Raw genomic sequence first — 25,125 nt, forward strand, 5'->3', positions numbered from 1 at the left:
ATTTCGAGATTTTTTCTCATTGCCTGAACCGTTTGGATGAGGAAACTTTGTGCTTCTGCGTATTTGTCAACTTTTTTGTCCATTCTTTTAACAGCGGTGTTAAGTGTCTGTGTGAGCTCGGCTTGTATGGTTTCACCGAATCGGTGTAACATTGCTTCCATATCGTCAAGTGTTATCGCAGGATTAGCGTTGTAGTTGTTGTTTGGGAGAGTGGGTGGAGTTGAATCACTCATATAAATTCTGTGGTGTGGTTCTGACGACTTTGGTTTAGTCAAAATTGGACCATTCGGTTCGTAAGATGACGGGAATGAGTGGTGTCCCGTATTGTTCGTAGTGGAGCGTTGATAGTGTTTCTCAGTCGGGCTCGGTTGGTTGCCAACTAGTTGTTTCAACATCACTTCGATGTACTGCTGAATTGCTTTACATCTTGTGATCAAGGTGGGATAGTTGAGTTCGTTGATGTGATCACAAAGTTCGAGAACATTGCTGGTACGTATTTCCGCACTGGAGCACAACGCTGGGTGTTTCATAACAAGCGATATTGCTTCGCTGTCTGATTTTTTGAGCTTTATGAGTTGCTCGTTAAGCTTGTTGTAGCTTGTTCGGAGTACAGATATTATCTCCGGTTGTTGAGGATCTGTGAGGATGAGTTGTATATCCTTGATAATTTGAGCCGTTTTGCTAGCTCTTTTAGTGAATATTGTTTTGGCAGGGCCAAGATTGGTCCAAGGAACTTGGTGTTTGGTAACAGATTCAGTGGATGAGGTGGAGCGAGTTGATCTATTGCGAGTTCCACCGGCATTCTTCGAAGAGTTGCTACGGCGTGCACGACGGCTGGAGCACGAAGAATTCCTAGACGAGTCTGAAATGATAGACCGTTAGTTTTGAGGGTATCGTGGATGCTTGTGTTGATCAAATTGGTCTCGCGGTTCTTATGTGAACTTTTGGTATAGTGGTATTGGTGGTGATCGAGAGAAGTTGTGATTACTCGATACGATATGTTTACGGAACTTGTGTAGGGACTTGTTGTTAGTAACAAAACAAAAACAACGCTTATCGTGTGCTTCATCAGCACTAGTCGTGTGCATTTTCAGCACTAGTCGTGTGCATTTTCAGCACTAGTCGTGTGCATTTTCAGCACTAGTCGTGTGCATTTTCAGCACTAGTCGTGTGCATTTTCAGCACTAGTCGTGTGCATTTTCAGCACTAGTCGTGTACCTTATTGGCACTAGTCGTGTGCATTATGAGCACTAGTCGTGTGCATTATGAGCACTAGTTACAAGCTCGTACTTGTTCCGTAGTGTGGTACGAGCATGTGAAGTTGAAGCTATTCGGTGTATGAAGGAATAGCGAAGTATAAGTGGTACCTGTAAGTACGTGTTGTATGTGGTTCGGTTCAGTGGTAGTATTTGATGCCGATGTGAGAGTTGTGATACTTGTTATTGCTCAGTGCCACGTCTTCTACTCGAAAAGACCAGAGCAATAGTATCTTTTTTGTGTGGATTGTGTACTATTCCATTTTGTGCCCCCAGTGGTGGAGAATGTAATAGCCTGTGGTGACTCTTGCTTTATCGGAAGTGCCGATAGTTGTTACTGATGCCGTGTATTTGCATATTAAGACTCAAACTCTTAGCACTGTTTTCGCCACCGCTGGGTTGTGTACCACGGTTCGATGCACCATGTTCTGACTTATAGGGCGCGGACCCCAAGTCAGATGAGTTTGGCGTCAACAGTAAGAGAGAGAGAGAAATAATAAACAACTTTATTCAATTACACTCGATGCACCATGAAATGACACCTTTGAGGGACGGTGGGCCCGTGTCAAACTTAGTATATGAGAGTAACAGAAAGAGGAGAAAACTAACAACTTTATCAACATGAATACCAGAAAGAGTTCTCTTGCCCTTGAAGTTAGGCATCTCCAGAGCTGCCGTAGTTGGCGGTGAAGGTGTTGGACTCCTCCCTGATCCAAGCTTGTGAGCTTCATCCGCCGGCACTCCATGTAGAGATCCACACAGCCAGTTTCCAAGGGTCTTTCGGCAGACATGGTAGAACGTCGGAGAGTGAATGATCGAGAGACGACGACTTCTGACGGCTTCCTCTTCCTTATATGCACAAAATGTAGAGCAGATCGTTATCGTAAGGTCACCAGGTTGAGTTTAGGAGAGCACGTCCAGAATAGTATTGGTTTCAGTATAGTTGATCACGGTTCACGTTTCACGCAGTTGTTAGTGTTCATTTTATTATTTATTATATTTTGAGTAAATTGTGTAAATCTGGCAATGGACCAGGCTTAATACTCAAGGTCGTGAATTAAGACCTATTAATTCCACGACAAAGTGCACCCAATGTGGATTTTCAATAATATTCGTCAAGGCAGAGTCGTCAGATCCGTTTGTTGAGAAATATAACAAATCCAATTCGGTCAGACTTCCCACTTTCACTTTTTTCAAGATAGATTCCAGAGCATTCGTGCTTGGTAGTTCGATCTTGAGAGATTCAACGTAGATCGGTTTTTTAATTTTTTCGAAAATAAGATGCAGAAGTTTTTCTTGTTTTTCTGCCAGGTCACGTTGACTATTGCGTGTGATAAACAGCTTTCTCAATTGTGTCTTCGGGTCTTGGATAATCTGCTCGAACTTGTCGGCTGTTTCCTGGAGAAAACATTTGTGCGATGAATTCGATTCCTGGTCGTCTTCTTGGAGTTTTCTTTTTCTTTCGTAAAATTCAAGATCCTTATTTTCAGGGGTTGGAAATATAACTTTATGATGATCCAAGTGGATGTGCACTTTGTTCGGTTTCCAATTTTCATCAATAAAATTCAACAATTTTTTACACTTAAACTGCAGCGCTCTCCTGAAATAAACATGCTAGGTTTTGAAACTTAGTATTCACTCACTTAGTCTTAATGTCGACTAGTTCGGCAATTTTTTTTAGCATATCGCTACCAATTGTTGTCAACGTGTGAGAGTTTTGATTGGAGTCACTGCCAGTGTCACTGAAAAATTGTTAACTATTTTTGTACGAAATGTACAGAAAGTTTCTTGTCTCTGAAAGTATTTTTGCTGAACTGCGCTTGCTCACACTGTTTTTTTGAATGATCCGATAATCAAAATTAATAAGCAGCCGGTACGAAACAAAACAACTTACCTGACAGTGGCTAGAACGTCTTGTGGTTCATTGTTTATTGTTTCCTTGATATTATACTTCTGAGACGATTGACTCCAAGCATCTAGCTGTTCATTGGTGATTTCCGGAAGCGCCTGACAAAAAAGACGCCATGTTTCTTCTGGATCGGAATCCACAAGAAGTTTTACGAAAGCCAGTCTTTGCTTCAGAAATGGATCTTTTCCGTTTTCTGACATTTCAAAATACCCTGAAACAAAGGGAAATGTATTATTTTGGAAGCCTAAAAAGAGTCTTCAAAAACAAGTCAGAATTCAAATTAAAACAAAAGTGGAATGCACCAAGGAATAATCATTACGGACAAAGCACCGGACTTGATGACAGCTCTTCGTGGTGAGCACTCGAGAATTAAGAACAACACATTTATGGAACTATAAACTCATTGCTTGTAAAGAGGTCAAAAATAAAAATGACACGGATTAGTACTGTAAATTATCACGTTTTCCATTATAAACAGAAAATATCATAAAACCTATTTCTCAGAAACCCAATACTACGTTTATTATCTATTCAAAAATGAGCCAGTATTAGACACTAATAATTTCAATATTCTAAAAAATTATAGAAAACTGGAAACCATCCACAAAACTGGAAAAAAAAGAAGCTAAATTAATAATTTTAGGAGAAGGAAGGAATCAAGAGACAATAGGCCCTCTGTCATATGCAAGCCCCCTTCCCCCTCTCATACTCAATCCAGTCGAGACCTTCGTTCGGAGGAAAAGGCACGTCCCTTTAAACGGTTTTGGCGCGAAAGTTAATAATTCAAATCTGATTATCAATTATTTGGACTTTTTGAGAGATTCGAAACTTGAAAATTTATTTCCCGACAGAATCGAACATGGCGAAGAATAAAAAAACGAAAAAAAAATTTTTCAGACATATATTGATATTTATTTAACTATTTAATTCTACAGTAAAAGTCACTGGAGGTCAGGTAAAGTTCCTCACGAGACGAAACCTGAGAAAAAGAAACCGGGTGAAGAAGGAGAATCATAAAATAGGAGTTGGGCAAGGTGGAAGGAGAATAAAAGAAAAATTATCAGAATCGTGCAATGTTATTCACAAGAAGGGACTTGAATTCTGAAGGGCAAAGGAAATGAGGGACATGTAAAGTTATGGAATTCCATATAGGTATAATAATTGAGAAGAAATTAGTACAATTAAGATTTACACAGATGAGACACATTGGGCGACGAGAGGAGGAGCTTAACCTGACATGGGTTTCAAGATTAGGGAAATATGAGGCGCCGATTATGAAGTTATATAGGAGAAGAAGTTGCGCTTTGAGTCTACGGTGGCGTATAGAAAATAGATCGAGCTGGGAGAGGCGATCAGAGTAGGAGCGATAAGGTGTGTTACAGCGTTGAAGAATTTTCCGCGAAAAGAATCTGAGAGGAGTTTAAAGTTTGAGGGCTAGTTTCGAAGATGGGGGAGGAGAATATACAACAGAGCAGTATTCCACTAGAGGGAGAACGTAAGTTTTAAACAGGAAGATATAAAATTGGGGAGAGTTGGATTTGAAAGATTTCAGTAGTTGCTTAGAACGAAGTAAGAGCAACAACCCGATTAATGTGTCTAGTGAACTTGAGATTAGGTTCTATTAATAAACCTAAATCCCTGACAGAATCGACGGAAACAATGAGGGAACCTCCAATAGTGTACGGGTGAGATGAGTTGCAAGATCCAAAACGAAGAAGGGCTGTCTTAGAGTGGGCCAAAGGTAGAGAGTTGTTAGAAGCCCAAGAATCTACCAAGTTGATTCCCATTTGGAGTGCAAGAGGATCATGGGAGAACAATTTAATATCGTCAGCGAATCCTGCGATATGTAGCAAAGGGATGTCCTCAAGTTTCAACAGGAGATCATTGATAAATACTAAGAAAAGGAGGGGGCCAGACACGGAACCCTGACGGACACCAGAGGGGATAGATGCAGAGGAAGCGTCAACGAAGTCATCAATCTTGACAGAGAAAGTTCGATCTGAGAGAAAATCAGCAAACCAGGAAGTGATATTGATAGGGATTCCAAAGTTGTCTAGTTTTGAAATAAGAAATTGGTGATCCACACAATCAAATGCCTTTCGGAAGTCAAAATAGACAACGTCCAGAGACTTTTGATTGGAGAGGACCAATCTATATTCCGAGATAGAGTGGACAAGTGAACTAGAGTACGAACGTTTAGAGAGAAATCCATGTTGAAACTTGCTAACGTTACGGAAAAAATACATTCTTATATAATTACACAAAATACGCTCACATATGCGAGAAAACGGGTCTATGAGCGATATCGGGCGGTAGTTTTCAGGAAAGGTCAAGGATCTTTTTTTGGGAATTGGGATGATGATAGTGTGTTTCCAAGAAGCAGATACGTGTGACTTGAGAAAAGAGTCAGAGTAGATTATTGAAAACGGAATCGCGAGGGCATTAGCACAGTTTCTTATGATATAGAAGTTGGCATGATGAATAGCAAAACCACAACGGGGAGGGATGTGACGTAACGTGTTCTCGATGATCCATGGAGGAAACAGCTCAGAAGCTGTTGGGGAGGAGACTTTATTGCTAGAATTGTTTGACACGGAGATGAGCGAGCTAGAAGGGAAGCAGTTGTAGTTACTAAAGAATACCGATGAGAAAATGGAGGACTTAGCTGCGTTGGAGGAAATCAATTGACATATGTGACCTGAATCTGTTTAATTAGTTATTGATGGTACAAACATTTTGTTGAATTTTTTATTCAGAAAAGTACAAAAGATAAATTCATGTTATTTTGAGTTGCAATAACACTGTAAATCTTCCATTAGGCAATGTCTGGAGACAGCATAAATTAAACCAATGCAATCTTTCAATAATCGCAACTTGACCATTCGTATCAACACCTGACGTATTGACAAGGTTTTGAAATTTTATTCAGTTCTACTTAACAACAAAACTATTTTTTTAGCTTAACCGAACATTTTATCCGACCATCTGCTAATATTCGAAACGTCATTTGGAAAAATTGACACCATATGTGACTCCAGAACGCGCAACATAGATCGTTATTTTGGACCACACCAATGCCAGTACCTACTGACCTTCCGATTCCGGAAGAGCCATTCACAACTACCATGACAAATCCTACTCCACCTAGTGAATCTCAACTAGTATTCAGCTCAACGGCCGGAAAGTGCGTGTTTCACAAAAAATTGATGTTCCAATTTCAGGCAAAAAATTCACACGACCACCTGCAGAAAATCGCAGTGACTTCCACTCCTTAAGATCCACGTCCACAAGTATGACACATGTGGTAATCAAACTACTCAAAACACGTTATTCTTTAACAATAAATTTACAGTTCCTGACCAGAGGTGTTCCAATGTGTTCATTAGTGATTTTAAAAGACAAAACTATCTCCATGACTACGAACTGTTACATGTCCCTTGGTTGGGTCATGTCTTCCAGTCTGTCTTTTACTGCGGCCTAGACCTCTGGTGGGGTCTAGGAGGCAGTTTCTTTTTCATACATTCACAACAGTACACATTTAGAATAATGGAGTTTATTTATGAACGGTTAGTAAAAGGGTACATATATAATTGGTCTAGCTAAGGGATAAAATCACATAATCATGTTATCGTTCGTTCGGAGGTTAAGTGTAAAAGAAAACTACAAGAAAACTAAAAGAAAGAATGTCGAAAAGGCCGAGCAGAGGAGGTGTTCTCTCTGCGACCAGCCAGGTGGCTTGCCGGAGGCAAGACTGATTGGTGACTCTTCTTTTTCTATCTCTTATCTCTCTTCCTCAGATGTTGCACTTAACAGCTGGAGCTGTTTTTGTTTACGCCTCGCATGATTCGTATGACATCCCACCCCTTCAAAAGTTAGCACCGTCCCTGGTGCTATATTTAGGGGTTTTCCACTTCCTTTTCTTTTTGCTCTTCAAAATCACTTTTCCACATTTCCATATTCCTTTCTTTTTCCAATTTGTATTCTTCGGTTTTCGTTCCTGATATTCTTCTTGATCTTTTCCGAACAGCTATGCATTGTCTTCTTCTGCTTCTTCTGATGTTTCCTTTTTCTTTTTTTTTGACAAGATTTATTCGATCCGGTTTCCTTCTTCATCCGAGTGCTTCATTTTTTTTTCAGTTGCTTTGCTACATTTTCTTCTTTTTTCTACTGAGATCTTTGCTACCCGAAACTTCGTATACTCGATGTGTTTTTCCATTATCTCTTGTAGTGGAATGCTTGTTTTCCATAACATCGAACTTGAATTTTCTTTGGGTAGTTCAGTGGTTTCCATCTTGAAAATTTTCTTTTGGGCGATGTTGGTGCAGCAGTTATTTGATGAAGGCCTTGATGGAAATCGAAAGTAGTTGAAAGATTCGACCTTCCTTGGAAGTTGAAGATTATGCTCTGTTTTGGTGATGGTGAAGCATTCAGAGCTTTGAAATCGAGTGTCATCCTGTATTTCAGCTTGTCGTCCTTTCTCACAAGAACGATTGGTTCTGGAAACATTGAATCCGTATTTCTGACTATCCGTGGCTCAATCATCTCTTCAATAACCATTTGGGCTGAACAGTTTCTGGTTTCGGATCCATTGGTAGTTCCAATGAAAATCAAAATCATCAGAATTCCCAGACAATATTTGTTGAGACTGTTGACTATAAATGGTCTGCCAGTAAACGGGTCCCATTCGATTCTCCGATTCTCTTCCGTTTCTTGTGGAATCTGGTTTGAGGGTCCTGATCCAGATTGATTTGAGATGTCGCTTTCTTCGTTCCAGTGTTGTGGCTGATTGTCCCATTCTTCTTGGTCCCAGCTTCTTTGATTCCAATTATTCTGATTCCAGTTTCCTTGATTTTGATCTTGATAAGCTGCATAAGGGTGATTTCCACTGAACTGGTATCCTTCATTCTGATTAAATTCCTCTTCATAGTCTTCTCTTGCATCGAAATCTGGGAAGTGATCTTCTTGTTGTTGCTGGAAGTCTTGTTGTGGATAAGCTTCTCTTTGTTGAAATCCTCTTCCTCTGAAGAATCCGCGTCCACGGGATGGTCCTCTTTCTCGGTTCCAGTTTCCCGGATTTTGCTGGCTGATGTTCATCTCCTGAACTGCAGCAATGGTGGCTTCCAACGTATCCTCTTCATCTTCCAGATCGAGAAGTCTTTGAATTTTCTCCGCTTCTGCTGCCATGGCGCTCAGTGTTTTCGGGATATTCTGAAGCTGGCGCAGTCGTGTCTTCACCTTCTTTCCACATCCTGCCAGGAAGTGTGATGACATGAGCAGCTCCTTGCTTTTCTCCGGAATTCCTTGATAGCAATATTCGCCGAGTGTTTTGATGTGGCTGGCGAATTCACTGATCGTTTTCTTTCCTTGTTGGGCGGAAGTCAATTCTTGGAGCGACAGCTCTCTGTCCGTCGGGCAGTCGTGTGCCAGCATCAGTTGTTTCGTGACTCTCTCCCAGTCTTTGACGATTTTCGGGTCCAAGTTGTTGTATTTGAGTAGAGCAGTTCCTGACAAGAAGAACGGGAGGAGCTCGGTGCCCACTTCTCTGGGGATCTCCATCCTATACACAAGCTTAGCGTATTCTTTTAACCAGCGATGTAGGTCCGAAGACTTCCCTTCCGAGAATTTTTTGATTCTCGGGTCCATCATTTTTGCAAGCTCGCCTTTTTCCTTCCAAGCCGGCATCTGGTTTCTTGGAGCTTCTTGCGGAAGTCTTCCTGTTCCATCTTTGCCTTCTCCACTTCTTGACATGGTTGCGTTTGGAGTGAAGAAGTCGCGGGACAGTGACTCTTCTTCTGATGATGATTTTGGAGCCTCTTCTCTTTGAATCAGCGTTTCCTCTTCTTCTTCTTCTTCTTCTGATGATGATTCTTGACCTTCTGTTTCTCCTGTGTAACTAGAGAAGTTTGGGAATGCTTCTTCCAATCTTGGAGATCGATGGCCTGGTATGGGTGTGCTGGATCTGGGAGTCCGGACGGTGGTGGGAGTTCGGGTTGTGATGGGTGTCCGGTCGGTGGGGCGAGCTCTTTCTGGGGTAGTTCTCCGGACGATGGTAGAGGCTTCTTCAGTGGTGGATGTCACGTTCTCTTCTTCTTCTTCTTCTTCTTCTTGGTGAACTCTTCTTCTGACTTGGCTTCTCAGAATCCTGTCCGACACCGACGTGGGGTCTCGTGGGTTCTTCTTTTTCGGCAGCAGTTTGGACGATTTCCTGTTATTCCAGTGATGTTCGTCTTTGAGCCTTCTTCTCCTGATTCTTCTATTTCTCTGTGACCTTCTGTGGTATTCTTGTTGAGCTTTGTCGAATCCCTTCTGTCTTCTTTTCCCTGCTTCCTTTACTCTTCTCTGTTCTTGTTCCTCTTCTTTCTTCTATCTTCTTTCTTCTTGGGTCCACCGTGGGGGGTAACCCTTCTTTTTGATTTATTTATTTTTCGGACGCCTAACCCTGCCTCCGGTTTCCCGTGGGGTCCAGCTGTCCGGCTCAACTAAGATCCTGCTCCCGGTTTTTCGATCACCGGTGGGGTCTGTGGATCCACGCTTTCAGCTTGCCTAAAGCTGAGGGGGGTCCGGTCAGTTAGGGAATATTTGTTGAGAAGTTTTTGGAGTTTTTGTTTTGAAAAATAGCTCTTTTTTTCCGAAAGTTTAGAGCGTTCCCTTGTTTGATTTTTCCGAAAAATCCACGGTTTGATTTTTATTCAAAATTGGGAACAGTATATTTATTTTTTTCTGAACCAAAGATAAATAAACTAACTTTCGACTGGTTGCTGGAAGGTGTGGAGTGGGGCGTTGGGCGGTGTTGAGCAGTGGAGGAGATGTGTCGATGGTGTCAGTAGTCCTTGCTTCTTCCTTCAATGGCTGCTTGCACTGCAGTGGTGTGGCTGTGACGGCTGTGTGGGGTGCGTTCGAGTTCGGTAACTAAAATCATTCGATAATTGTTCAGAGTTTGTTAGGGATATTTAAAAGCAGTCGTGGTTACTGAAGATTTAGAAAAAAAACTTTAAAACTAAAATGCAAAAAAAAAATGATTCCAAGAAATTTTCCGGAGCCGTCTCTGATCCGGAATATGTGTTCGACTGGCTTTTCTCGATTGCATCGCTGTGGGGCGGAGTTTGTTTTTATCCTCTTGATATCATAAATCTTCACCGCGGCGTCACTTGTGCTATCACACTCCTCTGATTCCATTAGATTTTTCCTTTATCCTTTTGTTTTCCCTAAGCATATCATGCGGGTGGGACTTTCTGTTGACTACTTTGTACTATTGTTATTCTGGTAATGACTGAACAAATGTTATTTTTGTCTTACCGTAGTACTTCCACTCTTTGGCTCCTCCTATCTGCTTACGGTGGCTTTTCTGATTGGTTTGTTATTGTTGGAATTATTAGAGAGAATTAGAGAAAAGAACTATGCTAATAAGTTTCTACCAGTCCGTTCTAGTAATTTCTCTGCTGCCCTTACGGAACAGTTAAGTCCGGTGGCGAGGTGTTCGATGGTATCCGATTGAAGTCCAAACTAATATGAAAATAATTTTTCACGACCGAGCATTCATTCAATTTTTCTCATTCATTTTCCTGAAGGCTAGCCCTCTTCTAGCCAGCAGGTACGTCCTTTCCAGTAGGTTCCAAGGAGGCCAATCCTCTTTCCAGTGGGGGTGTCGTAAATTTTTTCTATACTACATCTCCCTACACAATTCTTCATTCATTTTTTCTGCCGGCGTCCACGATTTCTTCTTTTAATTTTTCTCTGCAGTATCCAGCCTGCTTTTTATCTATTGGAGATTTCTTCATTTTCTTTTTCGTGGATCTTCAATGTATTCTTTGGCTCGTACATGTCCTGGATCGGATGCGAACTATTGATTCGTTTCCGCTGGATACGGGTATCTTATTTGGCCCAGAATAAGATCCCTCCAGGTGTCGTGTTAGTAAAAAACAATTACGGACGGTTCTTGTATAAGTGAGGGTTTCAAGAACATTACTGTCATACAAAAAAAACGATACAACTAGTTATAACACCAAGAGGTTATTAGAAAAACGTGGTTCCAAGATGTAGCGGTTATGCAAAAAAAATTTTGCGGTTAGCATGTTTTTCACTCTCTTTTTATGTTACAACGGACTTTCAAAATTCGGTACGGCGAAACTTACCCTATACAGTATACTCTGGCATACTCCGCTTCGGTTTTGTTGAAGAGAGGAGATCCAATATGAAAATCACGGTTAGCTACTCCGTCCTTTTCTGGTGGAAGTATCTCTGAACTACTTCCTTAACTGGGTCTACTGCGCAGAGGCGATTTCCTAGAATGGGCCGGATGAGAGAATGTGGTTAATGTCGCTTCTCTCCTATGGTGTGACTGAGATGAATGTATGGACTGGGGTGGAATAATAGCACAGTGGGCTCTCGGTTCTGCAACCCGTTGGGTGAGTTCCGTGTGGGACCTCCATGTTACATGTCCCTTGGTTGGGTCATGTCTTCCAGTCTGTCTTTTACTGCGGCCTAGACCTCTGGTGGGGTCTAGGAGGCAGTTTCTTTTTCATACATTCACAACAGTACACATTTAGAATAATGGAGTTTATTTATGAACGGTTAGTAAAAGGGTACATATATAATTGGTCTAGCTAAGGGATAAAATCACATAATCATGTTATCGTTCGTTCGGAGGTTAAGTGTAAAAGAAAACTACAAGAAAACTAAAAGAAAGAATGTCGAAAAGGCCGAGCAGAGGAGGTGTTCTCTCTGCGACCAGCCAGGTGGCTTGCCGGAGGCAAGACTGATTGGTGACTCTTCTTTTTCTATCTCTTATCTCTCTTCCTCAGATGTTGCACTTAACAGCTGGAGCTGTTTTTGTTTACGCCTCGCATGATTCGTATGACAGAACACGCAATCCGATTAATCCGCAGCGGAGGATTACTAGTTGCCAATCAGGTAATGAACGCTATTTTTCCTCTTCCAAAAAATTTATTTCACAAATTATTCACAGATTGAAAAGATTAACAATTATTTTCATACTTCATATACAAAATTATCAAACATCTTTGAAAGGAAACTATCACTTCCCGCACAATAATTGTTATGTTAAAAAACGTCGAACCCGTTTGTTGAGAAACATTAGAATACTAGTTTGATCAGACTTCCCAACTTTATTTTATTAAATGGGTTTTATTAAACAATACGAAGAAGTTACATGAAGTTTGATAAATTCGATATGAATAGGCTTTTTCTTTTTCTCCATTCCACAATGTAATGCCCAAATTTTTCCATCGAGTCTGAAATAGACTGTTCGAACTTGTCTGCTGCTTGCTTGAGAAAGCATTTCTGTTCTATTGTTCGAATGAGCCTTCATTACAAATATTTATTATGAGAGAAATCAAAAATATCTGGTTGGAAGGTGAATTATACAATATATAATGACATTTTTAAAAACTGCTTGTTGAAAAATTCAATTAATAACCAGACACAAACCGGAGCAATTACGATACAAAACACTAAAAGATATAATTTTAACAAAATTTTTGTGAAACAGTAGAAGCAACTTAGTATACATACATCAGACATGTGAAAAATGTTCCTATCACAAAACATGCAAAAATGTAATTTCAAATTTAAAGAGAACTGTTGAAAAATTTACCTTCCAACCAAATACATAAGGGAACGCTTATAATCAAAATACACAGATATATCAATTTTAAAAACGCGTTGTGAAACAGAAATAAAAAAATAACTTTAAAGCGGATAAAATAGCATTTGGTTTTAAAACATTATTGGAAACGTTTGCCCGAAAAAGTTATTTTGTTTTCTTTTAGTGTGAAAATGAGTTGTGTTCCGTCTTCACGCCGAAACATTCCTTTTGTTTCGTTCATTTCTCCCAGCAGTTCCTTATAAGGCTTCAGTTCCTTGACTATTTCTTCCACGTCGAACAGTCCGAGAAACTGGTGCAATAGATAACCTGTTCCCATTACCAGCGCCTGAAAAACAAGTGTCAAACTGTTTTATAATATTTGATGATTGAACAAACATTTTTGTATTCCACAATCTCATCCACTGTGACATCTTTGATTCTGACGAAAATTGTCGTTTTATCTTTATAAGGAAGCATCCGAGTCTTCGGAGCACCGATTACCTCAAATGTTTTGAAGTGCACCCAATGTGGATTTTCAACAATATTCGTCAAGGCAGAGTCGTCAGATCCGTTTGTTGAGAAATATAACAAATCCAGTTTGGTCAGACTTCCCACTTTCACTTTTTTCAAAATAGATTCCAGAGCATTCGTGCATGGCAGTTCGATTTGGAGAGATTCAACGTAGATCGGTTTTTTGATTTTGTCGAAAACAAGATGCAGAAGCTTTTCTTGTTTTTTTGCCAGGTCACGTTCTCCATTGCGTGTGATAAACAGCTTTCCCAATTGTGTCTTTGGGTTTCGGATAATCTCTTCGAACTTGTCGGCTGTTTCCTGGAGGAAACATTTTTGCGATGAATTCGATTCCTGGTCGTCATTTTGCAGTTTTCTTTTTCTATCGTAAAACTCAAGATTCTTAATTTTAGTAGTTCGAAAAATAACTTTATGATAATCCAAATGAATGTGCACATCTTCCAGTTTTCAGCTTTTGTCAATGACTTCCACTACTTTTTTACAAGTCAATCGCAGCGCTCTTCTACAATAAAATTTCTAGTTTTTGGAACTTATTATTCACTCACTTAGTTTCGATGTCGACATGGTCAGCAATTTCTTTAATCATATCGCCACAAATTATTGTCAACGTGTGAGAGTTTTGATTGGAGTCATTGCCAGTGTCGCTGAAAAATCATTCGTCAACTTTTATAGGAAATACCGTACAAACTGTAATAGGAACACCCCTGTAATAGAGGGGAACTTTCGAAAGAGGTTTGAAAAATTGGGGCACATGTGCTTATGTTACGTTTTTACGGTATACAGTAAGTGTTTTGTGTCTGAGAGTATTTTTTGTTTAACTGCGTTTGCTGATACTGTTTTTTTGAATGATCCGATAATCAAAATTAATAAGCAGCCAGTGCAAAACAAATCAACATACCTGACAGTGACCGGAACGTGTTGTGGTTCATTGTTTATTATTTCCTTGATGTTATTCTTCTGAGTCGATTGACTCCAAGCATCTAACTGTTCATCAGTGATTACCTGACAAAAAAGACGCCATGTTTCTTCTGGATCGGAATCTCCAAGAAGTTTTACGAAAGCAAGTCTTTGCTTCATAAATTCATCGTTTCCTTCTTCCTCCATTTTTCAAGCACTCTGAAACAAAGAAAAATTTATTATGTTTGAATCCTAAGAAGAGTCTTCAAAAACAAGCTAGAAATCGAATGTAAACAAAAGTGCAATGCACCAAGGAATAATCATCACGGACAAATCACCGAACTTGACGATAAGTTTTTTTTGACGAGATAATTTTTTTCAGCTGCTTTTCAGCTGCTGAATGTTTCTGAAGAACAACTTTTCTTCAAAATTGAAATCTCGAATTATCGTTCATGCGAGGTAAACTACATCATATAACCTATTTCTCTGCAACTCAATACTACGTTGATTATCTATTCAAAAATGAGCCAGTATTAGACACTAATAATTTCAATATTCTAAAAAATTATAGAAAACTGGAAACCATCCACAAAACTGGAAAAAAGGAAAGTTAAATGAATAATTTTAGGAGAAGGAAGGAATCAAGAGACAATAGGCCCTCTGTCATATGCAAGCCCCCTTCCCCCTCTCATACTCAATCCAGTCGAGACCTTTGTTCGGAGGAAAAGGCACGTCCCTTTAAACGGTTTTGGCGCAAAAGTTAATAATTCAAATCTGATTATCAATTATTTGGACTTTTTGAGAGATTCGAAACTTGAAAATTTATTCTATCAGGCTGATGCATAAGTTTGTTTCATTTTTCGGATCATTTTTGTCATGAAATTTCTTGAAGGCTAATAACTCACATAATGAGAAATATAGTTAGTTAGTACCTATAACTTATTGTGATTATACCTGTGACTTGACGTCTGCTATCTGCTTGATTTCAGCCGTTTCACGTCAAAACACTTGATTAACCCTTTTCTAGGCACTAACTTAAAATTGTATTTTTTGCCACTGAGTCATTAGAATGCAAAAAAGTTTGGGTCGATAAACAATCACAGTACCTAGAAATTGTGAATCAAAGTTCAACCTCAAAAAAAGAAAGAAATTTATGCATCAGCCTAATATATATATATATGTGACCTGAATGTGTTTAATTAGCGATTAGTTGCATGGTACAAAACGTTAATCAAATTGCTTTATTCTGAATAGTACAGAGGATATGTTTATGCACAGTTATTTTGAGCTACATTATTAGCTGACCATTCGTCTTACAAGCATTTTCTGTGGCTTTTTTATAGTAATCTGAAGCTAATATATTAAAGGTAATAAATTGAATCTTTTATTATCAAAAGTTTCATTTCAGATACCAATTGAGCTAGACGCTGTGGGAGGAAACTTAAAAAAGGTGGAATCGAACGAGCAAAATTGTCTGGATTTGTCTTCACCAAAGTAATAAAGCGAATACGTTGAGAGATTAACTCAGCTCACAAAAGAACGAGTTGTTCTTAATGAACTTGTGTTCCGATATAGAGATGCGTCTGAATATCCACCATGTCGAATTGCTGAAATTCAACAGACACTGGCATTAACTGTCCAGGAAGGTATTGACATTCGAGCTTCAGCTGGACCGACAGACTTTGTGTTGCAAGAAAACTTATTTGTCAGAAGATGATAAGATGTAAAATATGCAAAAATCGTTTTCTGAGAAAGTCCTGTACGCTCATGACGCTCATATCAAATATATTGAAGAATTAGAAGAGGAAGCTGAACTTCAAAGAATAGAAGAAATAGAGGCTAATCAACTTGAAGAATTGAGAACTGGCGGTTTCGTACCACCCGAGAACGAAATTTCTGAATATTCTGACAATCCAAATCTGTAAGTTTATGATTACCATCTTCAAGATAAATAATATACCGTTTAGCATTCCAATTAATAGAGAAAATCACGAAGAAGGGGACTCAAATTTAAACTTTTTTGACAAACTTCGAAGAACACGACGTGCGTACAAGAAGAAAGTTTCTCCACAATGTCCGTTTTGTGACAAACGTTTCAGAAATGAACTCGATGAAGCATTTTTTCAAAAAGCATGAAGAACTTTTGGATTTCCAACATTGTTTGAAGTGCTATAACTGTGTTGAGAACCAGGCAGCGCTAGCTACTCACAACTGTGAGCTGGTAAAGTTTTGAGTGTACAGCCCTTATATTGTTCTTTAGTGATTTCAAATCTAGTTATTTCTGCTTTTGAGAATATCTCAAGATCTTTGACATGTGAGGTCATCGATTTGAGGATTTTGTGCATGGCAGAGAGTACAAATACAAAATGTCATACAAGTCCCAGGACCTAACGTCTAATTGTTTACATCAGATTTTTGATAGAATTACAGCTATGTATGATGAATGACCAAACTAGATACTTCCAGAAGTTAAGCAAAACCATTTCGAAATTACAGACATATGTTTGCTTTGAATGCACTCCAATCAGAAATCTTTGCACTGATCAACGACTTGTCAGCCATCGAAGAAAGTTTCATCGAGGCGCAAGTTCTGGATTTTGTTGTTCCTTCTGCAATGCAAAGTTTTTGACACCAAGAAAGCTTCGCAAGCACAAAAAATGTCTCACGTGTTCACCAAAACTTTTGCTTGTCATTTTTGTGAAGAGATCTTCATTAGTGAAGTTGCGGTAAACTGTACACAAAAACACCTGAAATTGTTTCAGGTAATCATAAACATGAACGAGTTCACACTGGAATAATCAAATTTGAGTGTAAAGTATGCAACTTCCGAGCCAACCGATTTACCACTATGGAGGTTTGTTATTTCCCTTTTTCCGGGATTGCGCTCATGAACACGCCTGACCACCTGAATATGATTATGTAATAATAAGATAATCACATGTGATAGACGACAGCATGGTTGGGTGTGATCGTCACGGATTAGTATAAAACAGAATAACAAGATAAATCAATGTTATTACGACATTGAAATCAAAGAAGACTTCACAAAAAGAATAGAGTAAAGCTTTTCGTTTCATGATCTTTCTTCAACGAATTCATCCTAATGAACTTTTGATTCATTTTTGATTTTCAGGATCACAAAAATAATGAGCAGGGATATATCTGCCCGATTTGTCAAGAACGAGCTTGTGAGTACTCTGACATCAAACATCACGTTTTCGAAAGTCATGGAGAATATCTTGCTGTTGATGAACCTATTGGTTAGCTGAATCAAAAAACAACAAGATTTTTTAAACTGAAAATAATTGCAGGATTCGTGGACTCTGCTAGCTCATGGATGTTTTTCAAAGGCGAGTGATACGTCATCATATCCAGATGCTGCTTTTTGTCGCTTCCTTTTTGGAATGCATGCTGCTTCACCACCACGTTTCCAATTTTCTGTGTTTACCTCTTTGCTTCCATGCTCTTCAATCTCGTTTTATTAGATAAGCCATTTTCTCATCGCCAAGGGAAAAGAGGGGGTGAGGGCACCAAGATTCGTATTTCTGTTCGGTGTACCCATTTTTATATCTATCTGGTTTTTCCATATTATTCTGTTGCATTTTGATCATTGGAATTGTTCTCACCCATTTTATTCATGTTATTTTCATAATGTTTCGTAGTATTTTTCACTACTCAAAATCTCAACGTTTTTCTTTGGTTTATATTTCTAGTGGATTTATGTTGTGTTGCAGAAACTTCTGCTCTTTTACATTCCATGAGGTCTCAATCATAGTATTTTATATATGAAACTAATCAAATTCTGTTGTTACAAGTAGATGACTTAAATCGAATTTTTGAAAGCCCTCACATGGTTAATCACATCTATACGGAAACATATTCTTGGAGCTAATTCAATGTGATTCAATGAACCGTAGAGGTAAGTGAGAAAACTTTTTTGAACTTACGCACGCAACCCAACCGCACCGGCGGGCTCCTCAAGGCATTGTGTGAGTCGGGATGAGAGATCGTGAAGAATCGGAGAGTTCATAACGGACCCGTGCATGTGGAGAGACAGAAAAACGAGACATGAAGGAAAAAGAGACAGTGGTCGGTCGACGGGTGCGTTTTTGCCTGTGTGTTTGTGTGCGGGCCCTGGTCGGGGTGCCGTAGGCCTAAGTGTGAGAGAGTGGAAAGAAAATGGTGGGAGGAGAAAAAAAGGGGCGAATCGAGAAACATAGTGCGATAAAGAAAATAGAAGGCGAGTGTGTGCGAGCGCCTTGGCGGTGAGCGTGAGTGAGAGTATTCGCCGTGAGACAAGAAGAAGAAGAGACGCCGAGCGGCAATGAGCGTTAGTGTGTGAGTGGGTGAGAGCGTGTATGTATGTATATGTGCGTCTGGTGGTAAAACTCTATGCACTCTCTGTTTTAACTTACGACACTATCTTGTCGCATTCAGGCGCCACACCAACTCTGCAATGGCTGCGCCACGGCGGCGTATGGGCCTTGAAAAGGTGGGTGTTCTCTTTTTTCTGTTCACAACATTCTTAGTCGTCACTCTTATGTCACTTTACTCGTTCACCAGTTTAATTAGGTAATTACTTTTTAACGACGTTGTTTATTGAGTGCTCACCTTGTGATTGCAACTAATCTTGATCTCCTATGTTTATACCTTTCCTTTCTAACGCGAAAGATGAAGGTCAACATCTGAAACATGAAAATATTCCAAAACCCATAACATTTACATCTACTATTCGGTTTTCTTTTTCTACAAAAAAGTGGTTTAATGCACTTCCCATACCCACGCATCTGTCGGATGATGGGCAATAAATCTGCAAGCGCCGCGAGTTAAACGCCAAGACATTAGGATGCTTGAGAGTTTTTCTTTTCCGTTCAGGAATTTTTTTGCGAAAAGTTTTCCGATCTGTATACGTCATTCAATCCGAAGATATTTGAAGTTTGTGGAAAATTTGGAGCCTAAAATAGGATGAAGTAACTACATATAAAAAGTTTCTAGAAGGCTCTAATTAAATTCCACAAGTTATTTGCCACCCTTTCCGTCAATTTGATTTTCGGTATACTGAATTAAAGGGTTGACAAGGTTTTTAGTTTCTTATGCGATTATTCACGCTCAAGTGATCAATCGTTTTTGCGATTAAACACTCATGTACGACTGCGTGATTTTGTCAATTTTTTGCCTCCCATTTCCTCCTAAGAAACTCGGCTTCCGATGCGATTATGTACTTACTTGTTGCATAGAAAATTTACTGCCTATTCTAGAAGCACACGCTCTCTTTCGCGTGCTTTTGCATTTTTATTGCCAATTTCCTAAGATGTTGTGGATCTCATTAAGTGGACGGAAAAAAAAACGAAAGAAAGAGCAACTCGATTAATTTTGTGAGCACTTGCAAGAACAAAAAAGAACACATGCAATCCTGCAATTTTATGACGGGAAGAAAAAAGATGTGAACATAAATTTATCAAAAAAAAACACATAAAATGACTGCACCATTCCCAACGGTTATTATGTTGCATGTAAATTGGAGCACTTTCTGTTTTGATTTCATTTCATATTTTGTTTTTCTCTGAACAACCTTCTGCTTTGATTCAGTATCGATGAAAGGAGTAGTCAAAAACAAATGTTACACAATACCACCCGTGTAGGCCTAACAAAGTGATGATATAATTCGAAGTGATAGTAGGATTGTTTGCATGATCAAAGTTTGACAAACTTGTATTTGAAGTGAATTTCTTCCCTTGTAGGGCTGACTAGCCTCTTCTCATCTGATGATCATCATAATGATGAAAAGGATGAGTCGAAATATCGGGGTCGATTATAATTGGATTCGTTTTTTTTTCTCTTGCACGCGCCTGCTACAGGCGCATGTGGGGGTTAAGAGCGGGGCGACCGCCTGGTTGAACGATTCATTCACAAAACAAATATTGCTAATATAGTCAACACTGCGAAAATGTTATGTAGACTAAACGAGAGAAAGACAGTTTGGCTTCCAGTCATGAACACTATTTCGTTTCAGATAGGTCTATATGATGTTGGCCGGGCGATTGGCAAGGGAAACTTTGCGACGGTTCGGATAGCACGGCACAGGATTGCAAAGACCAAGGTTTGTATTTGAGCTACCAATTTGGATTTACATTTGTTACATATCAACCAAAAAGAGAAAATAAAAAACAGCTGTCTTGTGTGATTGAAGAAACGAAACTAAAAATTTTTAACCAAATGCGTTCTAAAACTCAAATATAAAACAATGGGTCTTAACGTGTTTTGAGGGTACTGTATTCTCTGTCTTGAGTTTGAACCCGTGATTCAAAGACTATCGGAACCAAAGATAAACGTTATCTTCTAATCTTTTCCGAGTGTTCATTGATAACAACGCACTTTTGTTGAACTTTCTCAAAATCTCTAATTCAACCGAAATCCTGTTTTTTCTAGTTTTATTTTTATTTTTAGGTGGCAATCAAAAGTATCGATGTGTCGGCGCTTGATAGAGAGAACCTGGTAAAGTTGGAACGAGAGGTGAGGATTGTCAAGATAATTGATCATCCACACATTGCCAAAAGTTATGAGGTATAAAACTGTATCTATAATAAAAAACACCTAAAATTCATTCAGATCATGAGGGTTGACAACATGTTGTACATTGTGAGCGAGTACTGTATGAGTGGAGAGTTATATGGTTAGAATTCCCGTGTTCTGTATAAAATAGAAATTCTTATTTTCAGAAACACTGATTGAAAAAGGAAGAGTGGCTGAGGATGTTGCCAGGAATTGGTTTTCAGAGACAGCATCAGCAGTTTCATATTTGCATTCGCAAGGGATTGTTCATCGAGATTTGAAAGCTGAAAATATTCTATTAGGCAAAAATTCAAAGATAAAAATTATTGGTTAGTATGATTCCACCAGAAGATGTTTGAAGCATTGTTTTTTATTTAGATTTTGGGTTTTCAAATTTCCAAACTGGCGATCAACTGTTGAATACATGGTGCGGTTCTCCTCCATACGCTGCACCTGAATTGTTATTAGGTTTGTTTTTAGATGTGTTTATTCAGAATCCAATAAACAATCGTATGTAACATTTTTGCAGGTAACTCATACGATGGCATGAAAGCTGATATCTGGTCTATGGGGGTGTTGTTATACATTCTCGTGACTGGTGGATTTCCTTTCCCGAGTGATTCAGTGAACAAACTCAAGAGATCCGTTCTCTCCGGCGTCGTTAAGATTCCGTATTGGGTTTCTGTTGGTATGTGGCCGCCTTTTCTCGAAGAGGGCCCCGGATGAAATGACGTAGACCTATTTTTTTAGAATGCGCTGATTTCATCCGGAAGATGCTTGTGTTAAACCCTGGGAAGAGATATTCAATTCAAAATGTTCTTCAACACAGATGGATGTATATTAGGAATGACGCAAAGAAAACCCAGGTGCAACTTCTGGAAGCAATACCAGCAAGTTCAATTGACATCCGACAGCAGTCCAGTAAACTGAACCCAACGATTATGATGTTTATGCAACAACATGGGAAATGGAGTGAAGAGCAAATTATTGATGTGAGTTATTCACTTCCGATATGTTTGTGCGATCCTTCAAAGACACGTGTTTTTTGAGGAGCAGCCCATTTGATAAAAAGCACACATTCGTTCTGCTCGGAATACTTTTACGGTTGAATAACTCTCACAAAAAGATGTCCACCATAACGTTCTGCTCTTTCGTTTTTTTTATATACATCACTAAAAGAGCAAAAGTTGAAAGAAAATAGCTTGTTCAGTTTATATAAATCATCACATAAACAAAATCATTTCCGATTTGAACCCGTTTATCAGGTTTCATCGACCAGACACTTGATGCATTATCAAACACATATTCTGTGTTGCAGTGTGCTTTAGAATTGAATTGAACAAACCATATCAGGCCAACAAGTTTAAAAATAACACAAAACAACACAAAGATGTTCTATAAATAGGATGAAAAGATGCGAGAAACGCATAAAAGGCGGTCAAAAGATAAGAAGAAGAATAGATTCTTTTTCAGGCTGTGCTGGGACGCGACTTTGAAAGCCCAATTTTCGCAACATACGAACTTTTGGCTGATAAGGTCAAGAAGGGGTCTCTTGAAGGTTTGAACTGATGACATTCATGGAAATGATGACAGAGAATTACAGGTACAGGGGAAGAGTATCCAAGGAGGGGCTCTAGGGGTTCAATATTGAGTGGAAAAGCAAATGTAGATGAACAACCACTGACACCAACGATATCTGCCCACCAACTTGCACAATTGAATCTTTCAAGTCCCGATTGTGTATGTTGTTTGTTTTTAGGTTTTCATGAGAAAGTTTCTGATTTTAGGATTCTGATGACTCATCGAATTCTGATTTGTGCGATGATTCTCCGCTCAGTTCAATGGAACCAAATCATGACCGTCAGTTTGGACTGCCTAGAGGACTGGAAGTGTTTGGAAATAGGTTTGAGAACAGGTATGTTTCAATATACTGTACACAAATTTTGAACTCTCTAATTTTCAGACGACATACACTGTGTGCAAGTGAACAACTCCTGTCACCAAACATGATGGGACAGTTTCCACCACCGAATCTGTTACTCAATAACTTTATGATGAACCCAATTGGTTTTCCACCGATGCCAGAAGGACAAGCCGCTGAGTTTCCACTACCCTCCCTTCATCCGGGCCTTGGCACATTTCCCATCGCGGATTACTCAAAAATGTTACCCGTACCAAAAAGTGAACGACGAGCGTCAGCAGGAGAAACACTTCTTCCAACGAATATTGATTTGCAACAACATCTTGCAAATCTTTCTGCGAATCCTGCATCTTTTCCGACAGTCGAAGAAGAAGGAAGATCGTATCTTGCCAAGTATGGAGGGAAACGAAATACTGTACACTGTCTTGGTAATCAACTAGGAGGAGGTATCCAGAATCCAATTCCAAGGTATCAAAGAACACCATATGCTAAAGCGCCACCAGCAGAACGACGGAGTAGTTGGGCTTCTCCTTCATTATCAGCTCAACAGCAAACACATCTTGAGAAGATCTTCAAAGATGCATTACAAACAAACAGTGACATATCTCGTCTGCATAAGGAGTTCAAAAATCTTTCTCATGGATGTGCACAATCACAGTAAGATTACTGAGTAATGACATCCACAACGTGTGTTTTATTTCAGAATTACAAACGAGGGAAGTTCTTTGGCTTGTCCACAAATCTCCATAACGGACGAGTACAATCGACAGCATAACATTGCACCATCAGCATCATCGTTTGATCCCGTTAGCATATTCCAGAAAAATGTAGGTGTTAATGTTTCTATTTCATTTTTGAGGATGTATAATTCAGGCACAAGAAGTAGTTTTTGGCCAACGACCAGCAACGGCCATCGGATTCTCGTCAACTTCGTTCTCGGGAATGTCAACACCGGAGCAAACCACCAAATCCACTGATGATAGAATTAAGGTAAGAGTGATCTTTGGTTTCTACAAAATTATAATACGGAAGCAATGTTGGCTCTAATGCTCAATTAAGTGAATTGAGATGTTTTGCTGTTTTACATATAAAATACATGCAATTATCCTAATTCTATTTTCACTTCAGAGTTGTGTTACTATACTACCGTTTGATGAAGTTGTGCATACACTCAAATCCAGTTTGAATTCGATGAAGATTCCATTCCAAGAAACACATGAAGTGGTTCCTGAATCAGAATGTTAGTTATTTTGCAATTTTAGATCATTAACAACTTTATACATTTCAGCAACAGAAATGAGACGTCTGTCATTACCGTCCGGAGTGGAGATAGGTGTTGCAGTGTTACCTCCAGAACTCAAGTCTCACGTCGAATTTGCGATTATTAACAATGATTCACCAAATTCCGATTTTCTTTGCGATCAGCTCATATCTCACTTGCGATACATTGATCCCACTCTTATTTCAGAGTGAAAAAACTAATACTTTCTTCGTTTCAAACCAGTTTACTGAACATCTCAAAACCCCTCTAGAATCATTCCTAGAATCCTATCCTTACCAGTCCTGTGCGCTGTCTGACTTAGCGAAATACTACTTCATTGATTTTGTAAAACGTGTTCAAATTTTCTGAGTTTTTGGGTGTTTGCCATTATGGTCCAGTATTATTTTATTTTCATTTCCTGTTAGTTTGTGTTTTCGAAAAATACCACTAAAAATGGTAAACTCGAAGAAATGAAACCTCATAATTGTTATTATTTTTGAATTAGATTAATTAACCTTGCTAGTTATTATCAGAAACAACAGTAGTTTTTTTATTGCGTATGCCTTATTATTGTATGTACATGCTCATCAACCTCCGCCGCCTTTTTCTCAAATGTTTCAATTATTTTTTGTTCTAAGATATCGAGAATCATGTCAGTTTTCCCTTCAGGTCAACTCACTTTAAAAGCTCGCAAGAACTTCAATCACCACCCCTGTTTTGCGTGTACAAATTCTGATACGAAACCGATGATCCATCCGCTAGTGTCTTTCTTTTCACTTATTTTCCTACTTTGTAACATTTTTCTTTTTAAACCTTGTCTATTCTTTGTAATTTTTTCCGAAATATTTTACCCTTGTTCCATCCACAAATTCTAAGTCAACCCCACATTTGAATTGTCATTACTTGTACGTCTAGTGTTTTTCTGTCTCGTGATATTACTTTTTGATGTTGTGAACCTTTCAAATCGACCTTCTTGTTTATATAAAAAAGTGTATTTTTCCAGACCAGATTTTTTTTTCTTGTGACAATCAGTTCTAACATGACTTATGTTGAACTGATCTTTTCTTCTTTTCAGAATCTTCAAAAATAACTCCAATTTTATGTACAGAAGAGCATTGGGTTTGTGGATTGGTCAGCTTAACAAACGGTTTATTTTTCAAATAGTCTGCTACTGCAGCACTGAGTAAACTGCGC

General features: G+C 39.0%; 2 protein-coding genes across 2 annotated transcripts; both read left to right on the forward strand.

The window, feature by feature from the left end:
* Window positions 1–15,927: 15,927 nt before the first annotated feature.
* On the forward strand, window positions 15,928–17,555 carry GCK72_023855 (uncharacterized protein; the record flags this gene model as incomplete). Its single annotated transcript, XM_053735592.1, has 5 exons — window positions 15,928–16,118; window positions 16,694–16,818; window positions 16,960–17,051; window positions 17,331–17,457; window positions 17,509–17,555. 5 exons carry the CDS (start codon window positions 15,928–15,930, stop codon window positions 17,553–17,555), a joined length of 582 nt encoding a protein of 193 aa, XP_053579158.1.
* A 1,098-nt stretch (window positions 17,556–18,653) lies between these two features.
* On the forward strand, window positions 18,654–24,143 carry GCK72_023856 (uncharacterized protein; the record flags this gene model as incomplete). The annotated part of the gene is made up of 16 exons (XM_053735593.1): window positions 18,654–18,689; window positions 20,211–20,297; window positions 20,645–20,761; window positions 20,807–20,870; window positions 20,917–21,078; window positions 21,128–21,217; window positions 21,279–21,437; window positions 21,500–21,741; window positions 22,223–22,307; window positions 22,353–22,489; window positions 22,537–22,664; window positions 22,713–23,327; window positions 23,374–23,497; window positions 23,544–23,660; window positions 23,799–23,910; window positions 23,959–24,143. The coding sequence occupies 16 exons, from the start codon at window positions 18,654–18,656 to the stop codon at window positions 24,141–24,143; spliced, it is 2,460 nt and encodes an 819-aa protein (XP_053579159.1).
* Between the last annotated feature and the right edge of the window lie 982 nt (window positions 24,144–25,125).

Source organism: Caenorhabditis remanei, chromosome X (assembly GCF_010183535.1).
Source record: "Caenorhabditis remanei strain PX506 chromosome X, whole genome shotgun sequence".
Taxonomy (NCBI): domain Eukaryota; kingdom Metazoa; phylum Nematoda; class Chromadorea; order Rhabditida; family Rhabditidae; genus Caenorhabditis; species Caenorhabditis remanei.